This window comes from Mauremys reevesii, linkage group 2, assembly GCF_016161935.1.
Source record: "Mauremys reevesii isolate NIE-2019 linkage group 2, ASM1616193v1, whole genome shotgun sequence".
Lineage (NCBI taxonomy): Eukaryota > Metazoa > Chordata > Testudines > Geoemydidae > Mauremys > Mauremys reevesii.
This window is the reverse complement of record NC_052624.1, coordinates 223,233,273-223,258,728: the sequence shown is the minus strand read 5'-3', so window position 1 is coordinate 223,258,728 and position 25,456 is coordinate 223,233,273. Positions and strand designations below refer to the sequence as shown.

General features: G+C 42.4%; 1 protein-coding gene across 7 annotated transcripts in view; it reads left to right on the top strand.

The window, feature by feature from the left end:
• Positions 1-25,456, top strand: part of TOX (thymocyte selection associated high mobility group box) — a 275,138-nt gene that overhangs the window by 177,948 nt on the left and 71,734 nt on the right. Inside the window, exon 1 of one of the 7 annotated variants that reach the window (XM_039528075.1) lies at positions 24,820-24,930. The exons of the other annotated variants lie outside the window; for them this stretch is intronic. Coding sequence (XP_039384009.1) covers positions 24,910-24,930 — 21 coding nt within the window. The 5' untranslated portion in view covers positions 24,820-24,909. Of the gene's footprint in view, positions 1-24,819; positions 24,931-25,456 lie in introns of those variants that run through there. 7 annotated transcript variants of the gene reach the window in all.

Below are 25,456 nucleotides of genomic sequence, written 5' to 3'. Positions count from 1 at the left end.
CCTGCCCATGTCAAGATTTGAACAGCTTATCTGCCAAAACAGAAATAAAGTAGCTGTACATGGCATAAGCTTAATGTTTCTTTACGTTTCAAGGAACTTTCTAGTTTTGAAAAAGAGCTGGTGCTTTGACAGTCAAATCAGTGGATTTTCATGCATGCATCTGATCACACCCATGCAGACTAGGAGAATATTTGAACACAGAAAAATATGAATTTATAAATTTACTGATAATGAGAATTGAATTTTGTTTCCAGATATATATGAAAGTCAATTGGAGTCAAATGCACAGATCTGAGAGTAGGATTTGGATCTTTGAATGCTAGCAGAGAAATATTTTTCTTGTGTTTTGAAAAGTAGAGGTAGGCAAAATTGGTGAAAAGTGTCTATTGATAATTAGTGGGGCACGGGTTCCTTGCATGGCTTCCTACCCCTGAAATTTCAAGTTTTTAAGTATCTAAAATCCAAAGAGCTACTTTTATTTGAAAATTCACACTTGTGCATTTTCTGTATGTGGGGGTGTGACATATCAGGTACAATCCAGACTAATGGGTACCTGCGTAACCCTTGCCCTGTAACCTAGGGTGCCCTATACAATGCCCTATACAATGCTCACAGCCTCCAGCATGTAAGTCACTCCCAGCTATGTCTGCGTGTGGGCTGCACCCAGCTAGCTACACCTTGGCTCTTACCAGTCTTGGTGACCACAGGGTGACCACAATACACCCCTAGTCCCAGATATTCCCCCAGAAAAGTATGTCCTGTATTGCCCAGCCCTCTCTTGGACAGTACAAATATATTGAGTCTGTTATTCCTTTAAGGGAATAACATGCACACACCTTGTTATCCCTAAATGGAATTACTAAGACTCTTCCACTTGGACACACTGAATTAGATAAAACAGTAAAACAAGTTTATTAGCTACACAGAGATAGATTTTAAGGAAGAACAAGCTAAAGTGACAAGATGCCCAATTTTATAAGCACAGTCCCAATATTCAGGGGTCTGTTTTATATAGATGCCTATTATACCCCACCCACATCCCAATTTTTCACACTTCCTATCTGGTCACCCTACGACAAGCAATGAGGCATAAAAGTCAGAAATGGTTACAAGAAAAATAAAGATAAAATGCTTACTGGTGCCTAACTTAACAAACTATATTGGATTCAAAGCAAAGTTCGCTCACCATGTGCTTACAGCAGTCTTACTGACCAACTTTTTAAAATCTTGGGGGAAATTCCTTTTTATGCAGCTAAAGAAAATCAGTAACCAAATAGTCAATGTAGTCTTGTTCATCCACAAGATGAATAGAATAGTCTATAATAAAAATCAACAAATTACATTCCTACTCCTACTCTGAATAAAGTCAGGTCTTAAAAACAAAAACCCTCTTTAGGTCAGGACTCCTCCCCGAGAGTCCAACAGCAGCTTCCTCTGTCTCTCCAGGTGCAGTGAATATGATGGGCAGAGGGAGAAAGAGGGATGTCTTGGGGTGTCTGTCTCTTCCTTTTATAGTCCTGTCCCCACTTTATGATGCATTTCCAGCTGGGAGCAAAGCGACAAGCATTCTGGGTCCATGCTGTTCCTTTGCTAAGATGTATATTTTTCCTCTGCCCCCTTTCCTGCCAAAGAATGGCCACTGAGCAAGTAATGGTCCATCAGCCTTGTTGACACCTGGCTGAGGTGTCAACTTGCCCTTTGTCTCTAAGGTACTGGTTTGGCCACTCCTCAGACTTGTCTTAAAAACATACTTTTAGTCATGATTTCAACTTACGTTTATAGCTTCACCTATAACTGTGCTACGTGCATTTTTCCATGATATTATTGTGATACAGTAGCATATAGGGTGTGAACACAGGTTTATTCTGTCATGGTGTGTGTGTGTGTGTGTGTGTGTTCTCCTCTGTTGCCGTATGGCCTAGTGCAGGGGTTGGCAACCTTTGGCACACGTCCCATCAGGCTAATCTGCTAGTGGGCCATGAGACATTTTGTTTACGCTGACCCGCCGCAGGCAGCCCCCCGCCCCGATGGGCCAACCCTGGGTGCCAAGCAAAACCAATTAGCGATAGTATTGTTTACCCTAAATACTTTAAATATTTTTCAAAATTTTACAGCCACTGAATGACATTTTAAGATGGAAACCCCGCTCCCACGCCCATCTGTCAAATATAGGCAGAGCCCGGACCCTAATTGGTATGGCCCCGTTCCGTTGATAACCTGGGGACGGGGGCATGCCGCTGTGCTTACTCCCACAGGTCCGTTGTGGGTCCCTGCCAAGAACGTGCGACCGTGGCACGATGACGGCACCGAAGGTTACCTGGGGGCAGGTGAAGCGACTGGCGCAGCAGGCTCAGCAAACGTTGGAGAATAACAAAGCCGAGCCTACCCCCGAAAATTTTACTGCTGCTATCTTTGCTTGTTTGACCGCTAATTCTTTTACCATATTGTTGTGTTGTTTTTGTGTGTTACCGGTTGGGGCCGAACCCGAATTGCATAACCGCATGCGTTATAATATATGGGTTCGACTTGCGGTCCTTGCCAATCAATCTTCCTTTTGTTTACAGCAGGCCCCTGAGATGCATGGCCTGTTGGGCACCTGCCTGGTCCCAGTATGTAAGGCGCCGGGCAATGCTGCAAATGCAACGGGGATGTCTAAATTTATAAATGCCACCGAGATTCAGTGATTCTTCTATGAGCCTATGGGGCCAGGCCACTTATGCGAAACCCGCGAGTGCCTTGTCCCTCTTCACCCCATGGGTAGCCAATCACGCCAATTTGACCTGTGTACGGATGGTTAATTGCACACATCACAAGCCCCCAAAAGGCTGTTTGTTCCAAAATGGAACTGTACGCGCTTTCAAAATGTGTCCAGCAATTACGAGCACATTTTGTTGCCAGAGGGTTGGTTTTTTACGTGTGGTCAGAGGACCTTTAATTATATTCCAGCCAACATCTCAGAAGCTCAATGTTGCCTAAGCAGGCTCACATTGATACTCCCCACAAGGTCAATGTTGAATGGCTCCCAAACTAATGAGACCCGTACCCGACGCCGGCGAAGCTCAATTCCCATGAGGTCAGAGTGTAATGCTAATGTCAGCCTTTTCAGTCGGGCTGAGTACATTTCTCTGGCTGTCTCCTTGGTGGGTCTCCCAGCTTTGGGAGTAGCCAATCACCAACAGCTTAGTCGATTGGCATGTGCCTTAGCGAAAAATATTAATTATACGTCTGCCGCCTTGGCCTTGCTGAATCAAGAACAGGAGGAGCTTCGCAATGCCATATTAGATAATCGAGCGGCAATTGATTACCTGCTATTGCTCAGCCATATGGGTTGTGAAGAGGTATATGGCATGTGTTGTTTCAATCTGACAGACAATTCTAAACGGATTCAAGCACACATAGCTAACCTCCAAGAATTGGCACAACACATCCAGCAAGACAGGAACCCATCATGGTGGGATGACCTTTGGGCGTGGATGCCATCCATGGGATGGGTCCGAACTGTTCTGCAATATGCCCTGATTGTCATTGCCTGCTTGATTGGTCTTTGTTGCTTTGCTCAGTGTATTCCAAATATAATAAGGATGTGTTTTACACCCTGTCGGCGCACACCCCTGCCTACACCCCAAGCCGTCATGTATGCATATAAAATCATGAAACATGCGGACCAGGCACGGGTCGAACAAACAGAAAAGGAGGGGATGTAGGGATTTTACACTTCCTAATCACTATGGGGGTAGGAAAACCGCCCCCTGTCAGTGCGGCTGAAGTGGTTCCTCCCTGCATCCGATCAGGAGACACACTGATTAAGTGCCGACCAGATGTTTACTTTGGAACACGCTATGCACAAAGCACCAATTACCAGAAAGGGCAAGAAGCTGGACTGAGGTTGCACATGCGCATGATAGAATGATTTATGTAACCAATTATAATAAAAGGATGTGGAAAACCCCGTTCAGGGCACTCCACCGGAACAGATTGACTGACTTGGCTTCGTTATTTGCAACACCCCCCCACAGCTCCCAGTGGCCGTGGTTCACCATTTCTGACCACTGGGAGCTGCGGAGGGGGCAGAGGGGAGAGGTTGCCTGCAGACAGTCAACATAAACAAAATGTCTCATGGCCCACCAGCAGATTATCCTCATGGGCCACGTGTCGAAGGTTGTTGACCCCTGGCCTAGTGGATTGAGTACAGAAGAGATGGAGAAATTTAGGCTCTAGTCTTGCACTGGAGAACAGCGCAGGGAGACCCCTATGCTTCCATAGCACTTTCTTGAAGCCCATGCAGTTCTTAATGCAGTATCAGGGCCTAAAACACACAGTGATGAAGTGACCTACAGGACAAGTGCACTGGATTAGGGAAACCTGAGTCAAAAAGACCCTAGTTTTTATTCCACTTCTGATTGATTTAGAGTCTGAACCAAACCCCATTAAAATCCATGGAAAGACTTCCATTGAATTCAACAAGTTTGGAAACTCTTATTGTGTAACCTTTTGCATATCACTTAATATCCTCATCTGTCTGTCTAGGGTCTTATGTGTGCCTCATCGCAGTAGTATTTGTGCCTCTGTGTCCCTATCTCATATGGTAGGAATGATATTTATCTAGCTTACAGGGGTGTTATAAAGCATAAATAACAGTGTAAGGTGCCATGAAATTGTAGAGTATTATTGAGGTCAATCAGGCAACAGAGTTAAAAGTACAGCATATGGAAATGTTGTCCGTACTGCCTTACTCTGTAATGTGCATGCGCTGCTGTGTTTTCTGTTTATTGCTCTACCATCTGGTAACACCTTTCATGTTGCACAATGAACACACCTAACCTCTGCACTTTCTGCACCTTTGACTTGTTTTTTTGTCTTAGATGTCAGAAGCTATGTTGCCTCTGTGTTCTTGCTCATTGTGGCTTTGTGTGATTTTTTTTTTATTTTGTCTCTTAAAATAAAAAACCCATAAAAACAGATATGATAAAAGAAGCTTATATATTTGTGTCAGTCTCTGCCTCCCAGATTTTAATTAAGAGTGCCTTGTCCTCATTCATTGCCAGATTTTCTCTAGCATACATTCAAATATATCTCTTTTATTGCCTACTCACTGTAGGTCCATATTCCAGTTGGAGGAGGTGTTGTTATGCACAATTGTTGGATTAGCAAAATTGCTATCCCTTCATAATGAAGAATGTTACTGTAAAGGCAGAATATAAAGGGCCTGACCTTCAGGATTATCGTTCAGTGGGTATTGTGGTTCTGGAGACTGTGACTTTAAAACATTCTCTGGTTGCAGTAGGGCCACTGGAGCAGTGCAAGGGAGCTGGAGAAGTGTCTAGGATCTGTTTATTGTTTTCTCTGTTTCCAGGTTTCATCAGACTGAAGCGATTGCTTTAATGAAATGCCCTGTACAAATGGTTCCCTTAGTTAAGTTTTTTTCCCCCTGATAACTTGGTGTTTTGTTTTGTTTTCATTAGTCTTTGTTTTCTTCTTGTTTCTACACTACTGTTGTTCTCTTTGGAGTATTCTCCCATATTTCAGAAACGTGTCATGAGAGAACAACATAGAGTATTGTTTTGGTTTATACAAGAGGTTCCATGCTATGTGCTTCATGAGCCAGGAAAAAAGACCTGTACCCCTTTGCTTCTCCCTTGGTGTAACCAGGGGCTTTTAGGACCTAATTCTGCTGCTGATGGAAGTCTATAGGAGACTTCCATTGACTTAATTAAGAGGAGGAGCAAGTCTTTCATGTTTATTTTTGATAATTTGATAATTTGTCGACTTTTTATCATAGAATGTTCTGCTCAGCATGTAGTTGAACAAGATTATATTGGCTATTTGGATATTGATTTTCTTTTGCTGCATAAGAGTGAATTTTTCCCAAGATTTTACAAATCACCTCTGCTCTGACCCCTGTATGCCTGGAGCAGTGTAAAGGCATCCTAAAAGCCCCAGATCTGACTGAGGGAGGATTGCTCCACTCCGGAACTGAGGAAAATACTACCACAGGCTGTCATTCCAGGACCCCTTCACAAGCGCTGGCGTAGGGGGTGACAGGAGTGGGGCTTGAGGTGGTAGGGGCATGTCAGGACTGTAGCCACAGCACACCCTGCGGCGGAGATCCTGGATGCTGCTGCCCATAGACAGGCCAGGGATAAGCTGCCTTAACTTAGCCCCTCAGGGCTGTTTAAATTACATCTGGGGCCACTCCAGTCCTGGAGCAGCTCAGTATCAGGAGGACACAAAGGTGGCTTAAAGCCACTTTAGTCTCCTCTTCCTGAGCCATTAGTTCTGTTCTGTGCCTCTTTGGGCACCTATTCTCTGAGTTGAAATTTCCATTAGAATCCTGCCAGTGGTCTCTATTAGTTTCTACTGGTTTCTTGTCTATCCGAACAATCAAGAATTCTTTTAAGTCTTTAAGTCAATGGGTAGAATTGCAGTAGTATAGGGCACCAGTTTCTTTGTTCCAAAAACTTTGTTGACAACTGGAACCAACTGGAATCAGTTGAGCATTTTCAGATGGAATTTCTCATGGTGGGGGGGTTGTCATTTTTGAGCTTTTTTAAATATTTCTGATTCTACTTGAGGGTTTTTTCTGAGGTCTGTGGTATTTGCTTGATTTCCAAGATTGCAACTAATCTGTCTATTGATACTCAAGTGCTGGTTTATTTATTCTGCATAATTCACCCTGTGCAGGATATGACAAAACTCCATAACAAGCTTGTCAATGCTATCATCTTAAAAATAGTCACATTACAATATATTAAGGTTAAATAAATTATCTTCTCTGATCTTCACTGCACACTTTCTTGGGGCCAAATTTTCAGTGGGACTTAATTCTACCCTTATTCCGGTAGGGGGAAAATCCTGCATTTGTGCCTGAAATCTTCATTTTATGCAAATTGGAGTTTTAAATGTGCAGTTAAGAAAATTTGCTCAAAATGTGGCCATTGCTGTCCATTCTTCCCTCTCTAGTCACATAACCTTAATCTTGTTCACTGGGTGTTTCTTGCAAATACAGAAAGGAGAATAGCCTTTTTAGAGGTTTCCTGTGCACACCTATGTAGAGAATTTAATTTATAACATTAGTACATACTAAGGACCAGATTTTTCAAGTGGCTATGATTTTTAAAGGGCCCGGTCCCCTGTTTGCAGACACCCTCACTTTCAGAGTACTTGTACCTCTAATATGCACCCCAGATTAGTTAGGTAGCAGCATAAGGACTCCAATTTCTGCCTGCAGGCACAAATTAAGCTTGTAAGCATGCAGACTTGGCCTTTTGAAAATCTGGCCCTAAATTTTGTGTGGCTTCATACAATACATACTTCTAATTCAATTACACTGAGAGGATAACAAGTTATTGTGTTGTCTTCTGTGCGGTTCAGAGTAACTCTTATCATGTATTTCCAGAAGACATTTTATTTTATTCCAGGCATTACAGACAAGCCTTTAATGTACTTAATCTTGAAGGGCTCCTTATGTAAGAGTTACTTGCTCAAGTAAGGACTACTCCTATGGGTAAAGACTAATCACTTGGGGCTTGTTTGCACCATTTAGGCACAGCCCCATGTTAGAGGAGGCGTATGTGGAATAGTGCAGAGCTGCACTGTTCCAGAGGGAAAGCCAGGTGACAGTCTACAGAATGCTTCCCAGCATTTTCTGATGCAAATGGGAAATACACACATTGCTGCATTCCCTTAACAGATACACACATCCCCACACACGTGCACACACATTGGTTTTACTGGCCAGCACCTGCAGTGAGAGGATAGCAGAGCCCTGGTTTCACCTTTTCTCTACCTTCTCCCCCTCCCCGCCCCCAAAGTCCCCTTGGGGCATTGTGCATCCCCCTGGTAGCAGAGAGGGAGCGATCCCTGAGCCCAGGGGCTGTAATTCTGCCTTGCTGTGTATGAGAGAGGTCCTTACTCACTTCTTCCACATAGTGCTCCCATGGGAGGGCCAGTCAGAATCTGAATAGAGATTGCAGTATCCGGTCTATTATTAATTCTATTAACATGACCCTCTTGTTAAAAGTTCTTCTAGACCAGGACTGGGTTTGGATGTCTTTGTACAGCTTCTTAGCACAATGAGGCTCTGATCCTGACTGGGACTCTTGAGTACTATCATAATAATTAACACGGTATACAATGGGCCTGATTGTACTCCCATTGATCTTAATGGGAGTTTTGCCCAATATTATGAAATAACCCATATGGTAAAAAAGATATGCATTAATTAAAAATGCAAACAGATTCTCTTAGCATATGAAATTGAAATATGTTCTTACAACTAAATACTAGTAGGTCTGAGTTGTAGTTAAGCTACTTAAACAGTGATTATCACTGCTGCTTGCAATAATATAGCAATAGATTTGCATAGCAAGAACATTTCAAGCACCAACATTTTGGCCCATATACATTGTGATATCATTACTAATCTTAAGGCTTAGTGTTAGATGCTTGGCAGGCTACTTATGCTTTATATTAAACTGTTATTACACAGACACACTTAGGGAGTAACCATAGTTACGCATGCAGTATGCTTCTTTTGGTTAAACCAAACATAAATATAATCATCGGAGGTTAACACTGGCGCTTTTCAGAGTAAGAGTTTGCTGCCAACAAGGTATGTAGCTAGTCAATGTAAAATTCGCTCACTCTTTTACAAAGATTGGAACTTACTATTAAAGTAAATTATTACAGGAATTCGTTTTATTTTTGTCTTTGTAATATGATTACTTTGAATCATCACCATTTTGGTTCGAAGACCTGAAAAAAAATCCTCTTTAGTGCTAGCCGAATCATCTTAGTGGAGTGGTTTGACAGACCATTCTAATGCATTTTAACCAACTTATAAATCATTTTGTGGAGGCTAATGATTTATTACTGCTGTAATGAACTTCAGAGGCATCAATACATTAGTATCCACTTTGAAAAAAAGCTGTTGTCAAATCCTATAGGAATGATGATCAGTTTACTATTGTTATTAATGACCCCGATCAGCTCTTTGGATCTATGAATAACCCTGTTAAATGACAGAGGTCTTCCATTTGAGCAAAAATCAATCCATATGTAAAATAAAAGTATTTGGCTTTCCAAGCCCTTTGTCAATGCCTGTGTTTCTGTTGTCCACAGAGATTCAAAATTATTTTCAAGTTCACCTGAATCGGGGATATTTAGTAATTGAAATGCTTGCAAACATTTTGAATTAATAATTTATCAATTTGTCCATCTTAAAGTATAGCACTTATCACTGTGCTATATAAGTGCTTCCCAGGTGAACTAAATACTCATGGTGAGGTTCTTAATGGAATTCATATTGTTTTCTTCTTTTCTCTTCTTCCTGGTGAAAGGAGGACTTGCTGGGGAAATATATATTTTATGGGCTGTATTGTTATACAATTGCCCATTCTTATGTTATTTGGTTATGCTATTTTCTTTCTTTTTCTTTCTTTCCTTCTGAAAGAACAAACAGACCTCATTGACTTGACCAAAATAGTAATTACCATGTTAGGTTTTTTCCAGTGTTCAGAGATGTCAGACATTTGACCTGCGATGCTTTTAAATCTGACCTTGTTGCTTCTTTCCATTCATTAAGTAGCAACCTTTGCTCTCTTGTCATAAAAGATAAATGAAGATTCACACAATCTTTGTTTAAGAAAAGATTTATTGTTTACATTTATGTAGATTAAGTAGAATATACCAATTATCTATCATGCCAATCATGTTTTCTTGGTGCTTTAAGTTAGTTGCCTTGTTCTCATAATTACCATTTTTGAATTTTCCAAACAATTTGAAAGATTAAAAAGAAATGAGCATTTTAAAAAGTAGTACTGCACTGTACTACATAACCAGAACGATGTTTTGAGGTTCACGTCCAAGATTTAATTATGCAAAATCCTTTTTGTTTATTTTCAAAATTGTTTGTAAACTTGTATCTTTCATGCAGAAAGTAGTAATGCGGTGTATGAATGCTATCTCTGGAAACAATTGAAAGCCTTTGTGCTACCTCTGAGGCTCATAAAATAACATTTGTAAGGTATACAATTTAAAAACAACATAAATGTTGAACAAAAACAAGTTGCGAAGCCTAACATTTTGGTCTGAAGTCCCCTGAAGGAGATGATGGTTGGCAAGCAACAGCAAATCAAAATGTTGGTATTAGGAGAACTTATAAGTTGCGGGGGGTTAATTTTTAACTAGAAGGATGTGGTTTGTAATTGCTTGTATAATGCTACATTATGACTAACCCTGTATAGGCTCATAAGGAGGAGAGGAGGCAAAATTATGCAGTTGTGTGGAGTCTAGCCCACGTCCCTTGAGTTTCTGAAAACAAAGACTGTGTGAGACTGATGGCCTCCAAAAATGTGTCAGAGAGAGGTTTGGGTCCATCCTTTGTATAGCAGCTGGGAAAGCACACCCAGCACCCTCTCAGAATGCAGCAGGAACCACTCTGGTTTGCACTCTTCTCCCATTGCTGCTGGTAGCATTGTGCCTAACTCAGGCATGTTACTTCCAAAACCTCACACTGGTGCATTGTTCTGTCACAGCCCACTTCTGCCATGGCCTGTGGTTAATTACTTTGTCCTCTCAGTATCCAAGGTAACCAAAATTTTGTTTCATTTTTGGCTTCCAAGGTACGCAGGTAATGTGTTGGCCTGAAATAAGTGAAGAACATAATATTCTAAGGAGGAAAGAAAAAAAAACCAGCTTTGGAATTAAAGAAGGATAGGAATAGTCACACCTTCCAAGTAAAAGGAGTCCTAGGTTAGGGACCAGCAGGAAAAGCCGGCAGAGAAAAGTATGAGACTTCATTTTCAGAATGTCTGAACATCCAAGACTCCAATTTAAATCATGGGTTTTTCCCTCTCCCTCTAATACAGTGTTTCCATTCCTGAAATATACTGAGTATTGTATTTGAAAGGCAACTTTACTTTTAAATAACCCTTTTAAAAATCTGTATGGAGGTTTAAATTGGAGACAAGTTTATCTTGATATCAGATGGCACACAAAATTCACATGGTTTTTTATCATGACTCTTCCACTGCTCCAGAGCCATGGTTCATTAAAACCTACATCAGCTCAAATCCATCATGCATATGAAGTGGCAAGATAACGTAACCAACTTCAAAGTACTGAAAAGTGAAAAAATATCCAAGGCCTTGGGAGCAAAAGCATAGCTCAGCTCCTTGATCAATATGTAGTTCAACAAGGCTGTACTTAAGCGTGTTGTGTAGAGTGAGATCAAACTTGGCAAATGTTCACAAGTTAGTTAGCCAGAGCTACTATTTCAAGACTGTTGTGAAAACAACCTGCAGCTGTGCAGCATATGAAGTATTTCTGGTAGATCAATCAGGAGCAACATACAGTATTGTGATATGGAGAGGGCAACGTAGGCAGCACGTCTGCGACACAATCTAGAATAGCTCATGCAGCTTATTCATGTGAAGATGCTGCTGTTTTCAGGAGTTGCACAGCACGTTACGTGCTGGTCTGTGTAAATTAAACAACTCTGCCTTGCTTATTGTAGAAATCAAGAGACTGATTTTGATGTCATTTGAATTGATTTTCATTGGTGTTACTCCTAGTGTCAGTTTTATCAGAATTGTACCCCATAAGACTAAACATGCCGCATTAAGAGCCACAGAGATTTATAATATATGGTACCTATTGCACATACTGGGTTCACCATTAAAGTAAATTTGCCACAGTGATTATATACTCCCTTCACTTAAAATCGGACACATTTGAGGTCTCTCATATATTTCCATATGATCTGTTGGTAAATATGCACTTTTTATTGATGGCCATTATAATTTGATTGCATTGACTCTTGAAAATTAGCTATGTCACTCTTTTTGTTTCTCATAGAAAATGGTGTATAGGGGCTTTTTTGTAACAAGCTTTGATGTATAAGGACTAAGGTTGCCAGGTGTCCGGTTTTCGACCGGGATGCCTGGTCGAAAAGGGACCCTGGCGCCTCCAGTCAGCACCGCCGACTGGGCCATTAAAAGTCTGGTCGGCGGTTTCTAAGGCAGGTTAGTCCCCACCTGTCCTGGCACCGCACTGCATCCTGGAAGCCACCAGCAGGCTTCAGCTCCTAGGCAGGTGTAAGGGGGACGCTACAGTGCTCCACACACTGTCCCCACCCCAAGCACTGGCTCTGCACTCCTGAAAAGTATGGGCCTGATCCAAATCCCACTAAAGCCAATAGAAATATTCTTACTGCTTTTGTTGGTTTTTGCATGAGTCTATAATGCTAAGAGATATCATGGGTGACTTTAGAAAGCTATTTTTAAGGCAGATGCACGTGAATTCATCTTCATGCATATTCTGATTAGTTTTGTATTTTTTTTTCTGTTGGACATTCTAAAATAAAAAGTTGGTATGTGGGTTTGTTAAAGAAACAGTAACATGAAGCCTATTACTAAAACCATTGCCGGTAAAAGCAGCATTTTCTTCCACATCAGTAAGAATGCTTTTATTCACAGACTCATTGGTTAGTACCAGTCACATTAGCTCAATCAGATAACACTCGAAAGATTGTCAGAATTGGTAGTTATTTAGTAAGTGTAGAAATTGTAAATAACTCTCCAGTAGAGTGTTGTTTCTGATTAATAAAAATTGGGATCTAGGCAAAAAAGGTTTGGTGAGTCTGTGTGTTTTAGTATCCTACAATGCTTTGTATTTACTTTAGATTACCAATAGACAACCGTTAATTTTCTGTGAATCAGAAAAAATTTGAATATCACCTTGAAAACTTTTTTTCAGTTCCCCTTCTGACAGCTGATTATTTCTCCTGGTGAAAATTCATCCCATGCCCACACCCATAGAATCATAGAATATCAGGGTTGGAAGGGACCTCAGGAGGTCATCTAGTCCAATCCCCTGTTCAAAGCAGGACCAGTCCCCAACTAAATCATCCCAGCCAGGGCTTTGTCAAGCCTGACCTTAAAAACCTCTAAGGAAGGAGATTCCACCACCTCCCTAGGTAACCCATTCCAGTGCTTCACCTCCCTCCCAGTGAAAAAGTTTTTCCTAATATCCAACCTAAACCTCCTCCGCTGCAACTTGAGACCATTACTCCTTGTTCTGCGATCCAGTACCACTGAGAACAGTCTAGATCCATCCTCCTTGGAACCCCCTTTCAGGTAGTTGAAAGCAGCTATCAAATCCCCCCTCATTCTTCTCTTCTGCAGACTAAACAATCCCAGTCCCCTCAGCCTCTCCTCATAAGTCATGTGCTCCAGCCCCCTAATCATTTTTGTTGCCCTCCACTGGGAACATTTAGACTTTGAAGCAATGGAACTCATTTGGTTCTGCTGTTCGGGGGAAGGGGCAGGATTCTAGGAAGTAACTCAAGGATCGTCAGAGTTCCAGTGCACAGGGTACAGTTCCCAGTGCAAAAGAACACTTGAGGGGAAAGCAAGGCCAGGGAATCTGAATCTGCAATTACATGAACTAACCTACCAACATCCACAACCTCCAGGGAGGCAAGGATGCTGTGGGAAAGGAGGTTGCTACAGACTGAAGGTTAGTTGTGGCAGTGGAGCACCTCTGCTGCTATTCTGAGGCCTTAGGAAAGGATTCCTTCCTCCCAGCACTCACTGATCTTCCTAATATACATCTCATGCACTGGGATGAAGATTTGGGATCGATTTTAATCTTCATTAGAGCAATGTGTTAACTCTCTACTAGCCATAGGTGCAAATGGGGACAAAGTTATTTGGTTATGTAAAACCTTGCTGATGTTATCTTTTCTAAAGTTGAGAACAGTGCAAGTTTGGGTGTACTGAGGGTCACCCAGGTTAGGTATGGGGAGTAGGAAGGAAGTTATGCATCACTGTACCACCAGGCCTTTGGATTTTTCAAATATTGCTTTTCTCTCTGGTATGCTTCTTAAATTGTAGTACAGGCTATTTGTGTGTTAAATATTTTACTAATAGACAGGATTTATACTCTATTATTTTATATTAAATACTATGTAAATCAGTTCTCTCAAAAATGGCTGTACAAATGGTGCTGTTTGGTTCCACGGTTATTGTGCATCAGTGATTTCCATACAAAATTTTCTCAGTTTTATAAGAAAAGTTTGCTTACAAGAAAAATATTTTTTTTCATCATTTCCAGGCCTGCTTATTCCACCCAGGAAATCAAATCATGCAATGTTCTTTTCTTCTCACTCATATTCTGCAGGTTAATTTTGCTTCTGGATATACCTTTGCAACCCTGTTACCATCAAATCATGCTCTTATTTGCATCTGTGCAAATCTTATCACTTATGCATTGAATTGAGTTGTTCTAGTGTAACTGGTGACAGAATTTGGAATTTACAATACAATACAACTGGAATTTAGTTAAGAATTGCATTGATTTTATCTTAGGCAGAATAGAATCCAGCTCACTGTCCCAAAGCTCTGTTTACTCTCCAGTGCTAGCATGAGTAAAATATAGTAAATCTTTTTTTTTATCAGTAAAGTAGGCAGACATCAGTCTGAATAACCACAGGAAACAGATTTGTTGAGTAAAGAAGGTTATGTCTGAGTAATCCGTTCAATAAGTAGGCTTATTAATGTAGTTATTATAATTTATCTGTTGAGTAAGAAGGTGCCATTTTTACATAGTTTTGAGAGTAGAACTGCTGTTTAAACTGTTGCTGGGACATTAATTTCCAAGAGTTGCCAGAAAACTATGTAATGGTATCTCCAAAACTATCTATATTTTATTTTTTAAAAGTCTTTCCAGAATCAATGCAACCACAATTTTATATTTTGTGAAGCTACTGTGTTATTCCTCTGGAATGGTGGCCGAAGCATAAAGGCGCATACGAATGTTTAGCATATCTGGCATGTAAATACCATGCAATGCCAACTACAAAAGTGCCATGCAAATGCCAGTTCTCACTTTCTGGTGACATTGTAAATAAGAAGCAGGCAGCATTGTCTCCTGTAAATGTAAACAAACTTGTTTGTCTTAGCACAATTGACTGAACAAGAAGTAGGACTGAGTGGACCCTGTAGGCTCTGAAGTTTTACATTGTTTTGTTTTTGAGTGCAATTATGTAACAAAAAAAATCTACATTTGTAAATTGCACTTTCATGACAAAGAGATTTCACTATGATACTTGTATGAGGTGAATTGAAAAATACTATTTCTTTTGTTTATCATTTTTATAGTGCAAATATTTGTAATAAAAAATAATGTACACTTTGATTTCAGTTACAACACAGAGTACAGTATATATGAAAATATAGAAAAACATCCAAAATATTTAATAAAATTCAATTGGTATTCTATTGTTTAACAGTATGGTTAAAACTGCGATTAATCGTGATTAATTTTTTTAATCACAATTAATTTTTTTTAGTTAATCGCATGAGTTAACTGCGATTAATCGACAGCCCTACTAAAAATCCTTGTTTTTCTTGACTACCAGAGAGGATGGGTTGAATATTGAAAATGGGAGGACAGGATAATTGAGGGAACTCAACCCAGCTAGCACATTACTCATGTCCTCTTCTTCCAAAGTATAATTTAAACAAAGGGCAATGGGTAAGTTAAAGTTGAGTTTGTTTGCTTTAATTTATTTTCTCTCCATGTGCTTCTAATATTCTTACTCTATCAGCCACTCACACATTGCTCATCAGCTCTTAATCAGTTATCAAGAATCAGATTTTATATAAACTGAGTCCTGAGATCTGTGTATGATAACTGGGAATGCAGTCAGGAAAATTGCATATGAAAATTGAATAAATACATACACTGATTGCTAGTTAGAGTCTTAGCTAGCAGTGTACTTGCATAGTTGCCTTAATTGCATTAATAATTGGAGTAATTTTGTGCACAATCATGGATGCACTTTTACACACACACTCACAGATACTACCTTTTGAAAATTTGGCCCAAAATGAAAAAAAGATTCCTTTGATGAGAAAGCTAAATCGTATGTGATAGGCTTTGTAGTTGTAAACTTCATTGTTGCAGGTGGAAGACAACCCTATTACACTGCTCTACAGCCAAAATGCTTCTGAAATAAATGTAGTCAAACTTTACTAATTCTGGGTCACTGAGAACAAAAATGATGCTTAAAATTGTTGATTGGCTCTAGTTTTCAAGTCTTGCTATTGGGTCAGTATATACGACCCTTGACTTGGGAATAGCGGAGGATAAGTGAGTTATAAAGGGAAGGGATCTCAGTTTAAACCAGAAATGACTAAAATACATCTTTGACTGGATCTATGAATAAATCTATGACTGGGTTTGGACAGTACTTGCTTTTTAGGCAAAACAATGAATGATGCGATCTGAAGCTGGTATTGCATCATACATGATAGGAATAACATGATGCAATTCATAGAAGTCATGGATGATGCAGTCATAACGAAGCTTACATCACTCTGCTGAACAAATTGCCCTATATCAGCTCTAGAAATCATACAGTGTCATGCTCTCTTATTTGTCAGTGTTTGATTTTGGAAAGGGACACATTTCTGTTTAGCCAAAGTGAGCAGAGATGCCTCGTACTTGTGTGAACAGTGCAGATAACTTCTGCTATATTTGTGGTGAAGTGACTTTTGCATCACAAAAGCGCAGTATAACCACTATGGTTAAGAAAGCCTATCACCTTTATTTTGGCTGCAAAATTGGAGATCAGGACAAGAGGTGGGCCCCACACATATGCTGCAACACTTGTGCAACAAATCTTCGCCAGTGGTTGAACAGGAAAAGGAAATCTATGCCTTTTGCAGTGCCAATGATGTGGAGAGAGCCAACAGATCATACCAGCAATTGTTACTTCTGCATGGTGCCTCCAGTTGGGAAAGGTGTGTCAAAGAAGAAAAAGTGGACTGTGCATTATCCAAACATTCCATCAGCTATACGCCCAGTACCCCACGGAGAAGGACTGCCAGTTCCTGATGCACCAGAATCATTCTCACTTGAGTCAGATGAGGAAGAGGAAGAGGATGAAACTTCTGGTCCTGAACCATCAATGTCACAGGACCCACATTTTCTCCCATCCTCCTCTTCTGAACCACACCTCATAACACAAGGTGAACTGAATGACCTTGTCAGGGATTTGGAACCACCCAAGAGTAAGGCAGAGCTGTTGGGCTCCAGACTACAGCAGTGGAATCTCCTGGCAGGTGATGTTAGGGTTTCCATGTTCCGTGACCGTCAAAAGGATCTTGTCCCATTCTTCTTCATGGAAGGTGATCTTGTAGCCTGCAACAACATCGATGGTGTGATGGCAGCCCTCAACATCGTTCACGATCCAGATGAGTGGAGACTGTTCATTGATTCATCGAAGACGAGTCTTAAAGCTTACTGCATAATGGCAATGTTTTGCCATCAATTCCAGTTGGTCATGCAGTCCATATGAAGGAAACCTATGACAACATGAAACAACTTTTGAGGTGCATAAACTATGACCAACATCAGTGGCAGCTTTGTGGTGATTTGAAGGTTGTTGCTCTCTTGCTTGGTCTGCAGACTGGATACACAAAGTACTGCTGTTTTCTCTGCGAATGGGATAGTCGTGCAAGAGATTCCCACTACATCAAGAAAGACTGGCCACTCCGACAGTCATTGGAGCCTGGGAGGAAAAGTGTTCAGCATCCACCACTTGTTGAATCAAGGAAGATTTTGTTACCACCCTTACACATCAAGCTGGGTCTGATGAAGAACTTTGTCAAGGCCATTGACAAAACACAAGCAGCTTTCAAGTACCTCCGTGGAAAATTTCCAAGGTTAAGTGAAGCTAAGATAAAGGAAGGTGTCTTTGTTGGTCCTCAGATTCGTGAACTTCTTCGAGATGATGCATTTGACCATGCACTGTGTGGCAAGGAAAAGACGGCATGGAAAGCCTTCCAGTTAGTGGCAATACATTTTCTCGGAAACAACAAGGCAGACAACTACAGGTTGTTGGTGGAAAACCTCCTCAAGGCATACAAAAGCCTTGGTTGCAACATGTCACTAAAGATACATTTTTTGCACTCTCATCTAGATTTTTTTCCACCGAACTGCGGAGCAGTGAGCGACAAGCACGGCGAGCGATTTCACCAGGACATTGCAACAATGGAGAAACGCTATCAGGGCAAATGGAGCCCATCAATGCTTGCAGACTATTGCTGGACAGTGACAAGAGATGCTCCATTTAATGAATACAAGAGACAAGCCAAGAAGCACCGAGTAGACACTGAATAGGACTAAACTATGTACATAATAGTTTTTTGCCTTTTGTTTCATAATAAATTTTATTTATATAACCCTTTTGCTGATTTTTAAAGTGTTACATAAACAGGACAGGTGAAATATTATCATGTAAAGCAACCATAAACACATGAAAAGACCTAGGTTTACAATTTATGATTAAAACTCTACTATCTACACAATATACATAGACATAAAATGTAAAAACTTAAATATCTTAGAAACAGTAGCCAATCAGTTGCTTTAATTGTCATATTTGAATTCAGCACATCAAAATACATAATAAATAGCACATTTTATCTCTGAAGCAGACGACTTCTCAAAAATTGTAGACCAGTGTTATGGGACACTAATAAAATTTCAGTAGCAGTGCTGAGCTGGGAAAGAGTACAAGGTTATGCATACATTTTTGTATTGTGCACTGGCATTGAGCTCTCATATACACTTCTGAAGCCAGCCTCTTGTGTATAAATATGACGGCATACTGTGGACTGGTCTTTCTGTTGTCAGATCTTTTCCTCTGTCATGTCAGTCCGGGATGATGTGAATTCAAATTTTTTTAATGGTTTATATTCTCCTTCGTTGCATCTGAGTGCTTGTCCACTGAGGGATGTCTCTGCCTTTCAATGCTTACCATGTAATAATTTCAGAGATCAGCACTTGGGTCTCCCCTCAGCTTGCAATTGCATTTTATTTTGTTGGATTCAGATGGGCCTTTAACCATTAATTGCATTGAAAATTAAGAACAAGGCCTTAAACTGGCATCAGACGCTGATGGGGAGCCAGTGAGGGCCTGGAGCACAGGCCTGCTGTGCTCAGAGTGGCCTGTTGTGGTGGAGGCAAGCAGCCACATTCAGTACATGCTGGAATGTTATGCATCATCTTCCACTCATCTTCAGATACAGTGAATTACAGTAATCCAGCCTGGAGGTGACAAATGCTTAGATCGCTGTGGCCAGGTCTTTGTCTGGGAGGAAGTTTCCTAGCAAGCTGGAGATGAGAGAGGACATTTTTGAAAACTGATGCCACCTGGTCATCAAAGCTTAGGATTCCAAGGCTTTGCATCACTTTGAATGGGGATTGTGTGCCTTTGATGGAAGTTGGAGACAAGGATCTTGGCCAGCTCTTCGAAGCGTTTTCCTTTTCCGATAGGCATTGCTTTGGTCTTGCCTCGATTCAGTTTGACTCAGCTGCTCTTCACCCTATTTCATGTCGGCATTGTGACATTTTAGTAGTGGTGGTGCTTGCATGAGATTAGAATGAGAAATATAGCTAAGTGTCATTGGCATAGTGTTGGCAGCTACACCCATAGTGTCTCACTGTCTCTCCCAGTGATATCACATAGATATTGAGAGGAGGGAATAGTGTGGATCCCTGAGGGACCACACATGTGAGAGCCTTTGGACAGGAGGGGCCATCACCCACCACCACTCTCTGCATTCTGCTGGAGAGTAATGACTGGAGACACTGTAGTGCTGTGCTATCTATTCCTGCTATGTTATGTAGGCATGTTAGCAGCACCTTGTGGTCCACTATGTCAGAGGCTGCAGAGAGGTCCAGCAGTATGATCATGGAGATCTTACTTATGTACATGGCCATGAGGAGTCATCTTTTTAGTGCCACTAGATTCATCTCTGGGCTGTTACTTGGTCTGAACCCTGATTGTGAGGCATCTGTCATGTTGGCTGATGTCACATGTTGTGGAGCTCAGTGTGGTTACTATTTTCTCAACTATTTTGCCCAGGGGTGGGAGGGTGGAGACCAGATTGTAGTTGGAGAGATAGTCAGGGTCGAGTGTTGGCTTCTTGAGGATTGGATAATATACTGCATTTTTATAGAGTTTGGTAGGTGTGCTCCTCTGAAGGAGACATTGACTTTTCCCTTTAGTAGTGGGTATAATTGTTCTTCACTGGCTTTTACCAGTCAGGAGGGACATGAATCAGTTTTGCAGATTGTGGCTTTGACATTTTTCAGGGCTTCTTGAGCTTCAGCATGTGTGATGGGGCCAAACTCCGTCATGGTGGTGGGGCGAATTATATTTTTCTGCCAGAATTCCCCACTTCCCAGCTTCCTTTATATGCAAGTGAGGCAGGAGTTTCTCTGGTGGCTATTAAACAATTAACTGTCTTAACATGGCTTTATTTTCGGAGGCTTAACCCCACTCTGTTTTGTATTTGGTCGCAGACAGGTGGGCTGCCTTTTTTAATAAAAGAAAACAGCAAAAGGCCAAATCTCATCCCAACACACACCCAGAGGATGGAGCCTTCAGAAGATTTGTGACATTGTTGGATTGTGCAGCCACTTCCATTTCCATCCTTTCCATTTTTCAAAGGGCCTCATCTCGGACATTGGTGTCATGCCTATGTGGCTGCTGATGCCTGCGTCATCTTCACAGGTGTAATTTGTGAGTCAGTTTAAAATAGCCCTTCAGGTTTACAAATCTCTGCATGGACTCACTCCAAAACCCATACTTTTGACATCTCGTCTGCCTGCTCCCCTGCCTATTCATCCTATATCTTGAGTCTTTATCTTCTCACTGTCTCCTTCCTCATAGTTTCCATAACTGGCAGTTTTTCAAGTGCTTGCTCATATCGATTCCAATTAGGTGTGTGCGTGCTGCATGCATGATCGTCAGAGAATTTTTACCCTAGCAACACCCGGTGGGTTGGCTGTGGAGTCCCCTGGAGTGGCGCCCTAATGGCTGACCCAGCACCCCTTCAGTTCCTTCTTGCCGGCTACTCCGACAGAGGGGAAGGACGGTGGGTTTGGAATGGATATGAGCAACACATCTCGAAGAACAACAGTTACAAAGGTGAGTAACCGACTTTTGTTCTTCGAGTACTTGCTCATATCGATTCCAATTAGGTGACTACCAAGCCTTACCTAGGCAGTGGGGTAGGAGTGAGACGTCGCTGAATGCAGAACCACTGAACCAAATGCAGCATCGTCTCTAGACTGCTGAACTAACGCATAGTGAGCGGCAAAGGTATGTACCAATGACCAAATGGCAGCTCTAGAGATCTCCTGTATTGGGACCCGAGCCAGGAAAGCAGCCGATGAGGCTTGAGCCCTCATGGAGTGGACGGTGAGGCACGGGGTCAGGACACTGGCGAAATCGTAGCAAGCACAGATACAGGCCATGATCCATGAGGAGAAGCATTGGGAGGAGACCGCTAGGCCTTTCATCCAGTCGGCCACTGCAACGAAGAGTTGGGTCATTTTCCTGAATGGCTTAGTTCGCTCGATATAGAAGGCTAGAGCCCTACGAATGTCAAGGGAGTGCATACGTTGATCCTGCCATGTAGTGTGCGGCTTCGGATAAAAGACCTGGAGGAAAATGTCCTGGTTCACATGAAAAGCCGATACCACCTTGGGGAGAAAGGCAGGGTGGGGGCGAAGCTGCACCTTGTCTTTGTGGAAAACTGTATACGGCGGCTCGGACGTGAGGGCTCTGATCTCAGACACACGTCTTGCTGAAGTGATGGCTACAAAGAAGGCTGTCTTCCAAGATCGGTAAAGAAGTGAGCAGGTGGCCATCAGCTCGAACGGGAGCCCCGTGAGTCTGGAAGGGACCAGGTGAAGGTCCCACACCAGAACCAGTTGTCATACTTGAGGACAGCAGTGATCTAAACCCTTCAGAAATCTAATGACCATCGGATTGGAGAAGACAGAGGAAGCATGTTCTCCTGGATGGAAAGCCGAGATGGCTGCCAGGTGCACCCTGACAGATGATACCGCCAGGCCCTGCTGCTTTAGGAATAGGAGATAGTCTAGTATAAGCGGTATCGATGTCTGCATGGGGGGGGGCGTGGTGCACTGCTCGCACCAACAGGAGAATCGCTTCCATTTGGCTAGGTATGTGGCTCAAGTGGAGGGCTTCCTGCTGCCTAACCTGCTGCACTGATTGTGAGCAGAGTAATTCTGACCAAGTTAGCCATGTAGCATCCACGCTGTAAGGTGGAGCGATTGCAGGTTGGGATGACAAAGGCACCCGTGGTCTTGTGAGATCAGGTTCGGCCACAGCAGGACTGTGATCGGAGGCTTTACCGACAACTCCAGGAGTGTGGTATACCAGTGCTGCCTGGGCCATGCTAGGGTGACCAGAATCATACGTGCCCTCTCCCTGCGTAACTTGAGCAGGACCCTGTGGACTAGTGGGAATGGAGGGAAAGCGTAGAACAGGTGGTCTTTCCATGGAAGTAGGAAAGCATCTGTTAGGGAACCTGGAGAACGTCCCTGGAGAGAACAGAACACTTGGCACTTCCGATTGTTGTGCTAGGCGAATAGGTTGACCTGGGGAAACCCCCACCTCAGGAAGATGGAGTGGATGATATCTGGACGAATCGACCACTCGTGAGGCTGGAAGGACCTGCTGAGGCAGTCTGCCAGCGTGTTCTGGACCCCCGGGAGAAACGACGCCATCAGATGTATTAAGTGGACTATGTAGAACTCCCACAGGCGAACAGCCTCCTGGCATAGGAGGGATGACCGGGCTCCCCCTTGCTTGTTGATGTAGAACATGACCGTGGTGTTGCCTGTGAGTACTGCCACACAACGGCCATGTAGGTTCCCACGAAATGCCTGACACGCTAGGCATACTGCCATCAGTTCTCATACATTGATGTGCAGAGTTAGTTCGGATGTGATCCAAAGGTCTTGCGTTTGGAGTTCACCGAGGTGGGCGCCCCTTTCCAGAGATGATGCGTCTGTGACTAGGTACAAGGAGGGTTGCGGGGCATGAAATGGTACTCCTTCGCACACCGACGTGGGGTCCAACCACCAATGGAGGGAAGTCAAAACTGATTCCGGGACAGTGACCACCATGCTCAGGCTGTCTCGACCTGGTCGATATACTGTTGATAACCAGGTGAAGCCGAAGTCTGGCGTGCCTGGTTACGTAAGTGCACAAAGCCATGTGCCCCAGAAGGCTGAGGCACATCTTTACCATGGAAGTCGGGAAGTTTTGAAGGCTGCGGATCATGTTCACCATTGACTGAAAGCGTGCGTCCGGCAGGAGGTCTTGGGCGAGTCTGGAGTCTAAGACTGCCCCGATAAACTCTATTCTCTGGGTTGGTTCCAGAGTCAACTTTTCGTTGTTGAGCAGGAGAGCTAGCTGGCGGAACGTGCTTAGGGCGAGTCGAATGTGGAATTGTACTTGGTCCCTGGTGTGGCCCCGAATGAGCCAGTCATCGAGATACAGAAACACTTGGATCCGTTGTCGATGAAGATAGGCTGCCACAACAGCCATACATTTGGTGAACACTCTGGGAGCCGTGGACAGGCCGAAGTGAAGGACAGCAAATTGATAGTGTTCATGATTGACCACAAAGCGAAGGAAGCGTCTGTGCACTGGGTAAATCACTACGTGGAAGTACGCGTCCTTCATGCCTAGGGCGGCATACCAGTCTCCAGGATCCAGAGAAGGAATAATGGTCCCCAGTGAAACCATGCAGAACTTCAACTTTACCATGAATTTGTTGAGTCCACGCATATCGAGGATGGGTCGAAGCCCACCCTTTGCCTTGGGGATTAGGAAGTAGCGGGACTAAAAGCCCCTGCCCCTTAGCTCCCTTGGAACCTCCTCAATCGCTCCCATGGACAGGAGCATTTTTACCTCCTGTGTAAGGAGTTGCTCGTGAGAGGGGTCCCTGAAGAGGGACGGAGAGGGAGGATGGGAGGGAGGGGAGAAAGAAAACTGGAGAGAATATCCCCTTTCCACTGTGCGAAGAACCCATTGGTCTGAAGTTATACGGGACCACACCTGGTGGAAATGGGAGAGATGATCTCTAAATGGTGGGGCAGGATCCTGGATGGTGGCTGGTACACCGTCCTCGGGCGCACCTACAAATGTTTTGCCTGGGCCCCATCGATGGTTTGTGGGGGGCCTTGTTTCTGACTGGGTTGGTGGCCGGTGGATCTCTTTCTACCACCTCGTCCGTCCTCCTTCCCCTCTGTCGGAGTAGAAGGGGTGCTGGGTCGGCTGGAGTATATATCCAGCGCCATTAAGGCGCCACTCCATGGGGCTCCACAGCCAACCCACCGGGTGTTGCTAGGGTAAAAATTCTCCGACGATTGTGCACGCGGTACGCGCACACCTAATTGGAATGGATATGAGCAACAAATCTCAAAGAACAACAGTTACAAAGGTGAGTAACCATCTTTTATTTGTTTGTCCTGAAGCTCTTAAGTATCTGAAAGTTCCTTCCTTCCTTCCTCCGGGACAGCAATCACTTTCTCTCCTTAAATATCACCTTACCCATCTTACTGTTCTCTTCAGGTTGCATACATAAAGGGTGAAATCGGGTTCCCACTGAAGCCAGTGAAAATTTTACCACTGACTTCACTTCAGCCAGGATTTTACCCAAGGTGTTTTTCATGTATAAAGGCTATACGAAAATACATTCTATTATAGAAAATTCTCACCACAGATGCATTCATTTGCTGTTCTGGCATACAGGAATAAAGTGAAATTACTATATAGAGAATCATAAAAAAACTCACTTCCCCAACCAGTGGTTGCTGTTGGGCAATAACGAAAGTAGAGGTCTGAAAGGAGAATGAAAAAGGAAGTGTCCTCAACCAAACAAAACTTACCATCTAAATTCTGAATGTGGATGTGACAACAAAGAAAGTGCTTCAGAATTAGAAGGAACAGGAAAAATGAATTATGAATTAAAAAATACTTAAGTTGTGATTGCCCTTAGCTGACTGCACATGCTCTGCATAGTGACTGAGGTAGGTTTACCCTTTTTTAGAAAGCTTTGTCTCTGTTTTCATTTCTGAATATGTTTTTGTTATATGACCTGTTGTTACTAGAAGGATTTAGTTCACATTTATTGCAAACCTAGCAAAATGAACATTTTAAAAAACCCTGTAGTGGGGGATTTCTGTCACATTCCTGTGTAATGAGCAGTGAACTTATATATATATATTTATTAACATTAATCTTTTGAGACTGGTGGGTGTCCATCTTTTTCTCTGAAATAGAAAATAAAATGATTGAGATTTTTTCCTGTTTTGAAAAATGCAATATTGAAGTTGAGAGGCTGCAGTCAGATATTTGTGCTAGAGATATTAAATAGGTTTTAAAGACAAAACCGTAAATCATACAATACAGGAGAATGATGGACTTATTAGCAGATCATTAAATGACTTTTTTTTCCTGAGAGCCAAGCATATTTTTCATAACTTACAAGAAGTTTCTTGCCTTGCAGTAACACATATGTTTAACATTATAAAAACCACAATATTTGACTATGGC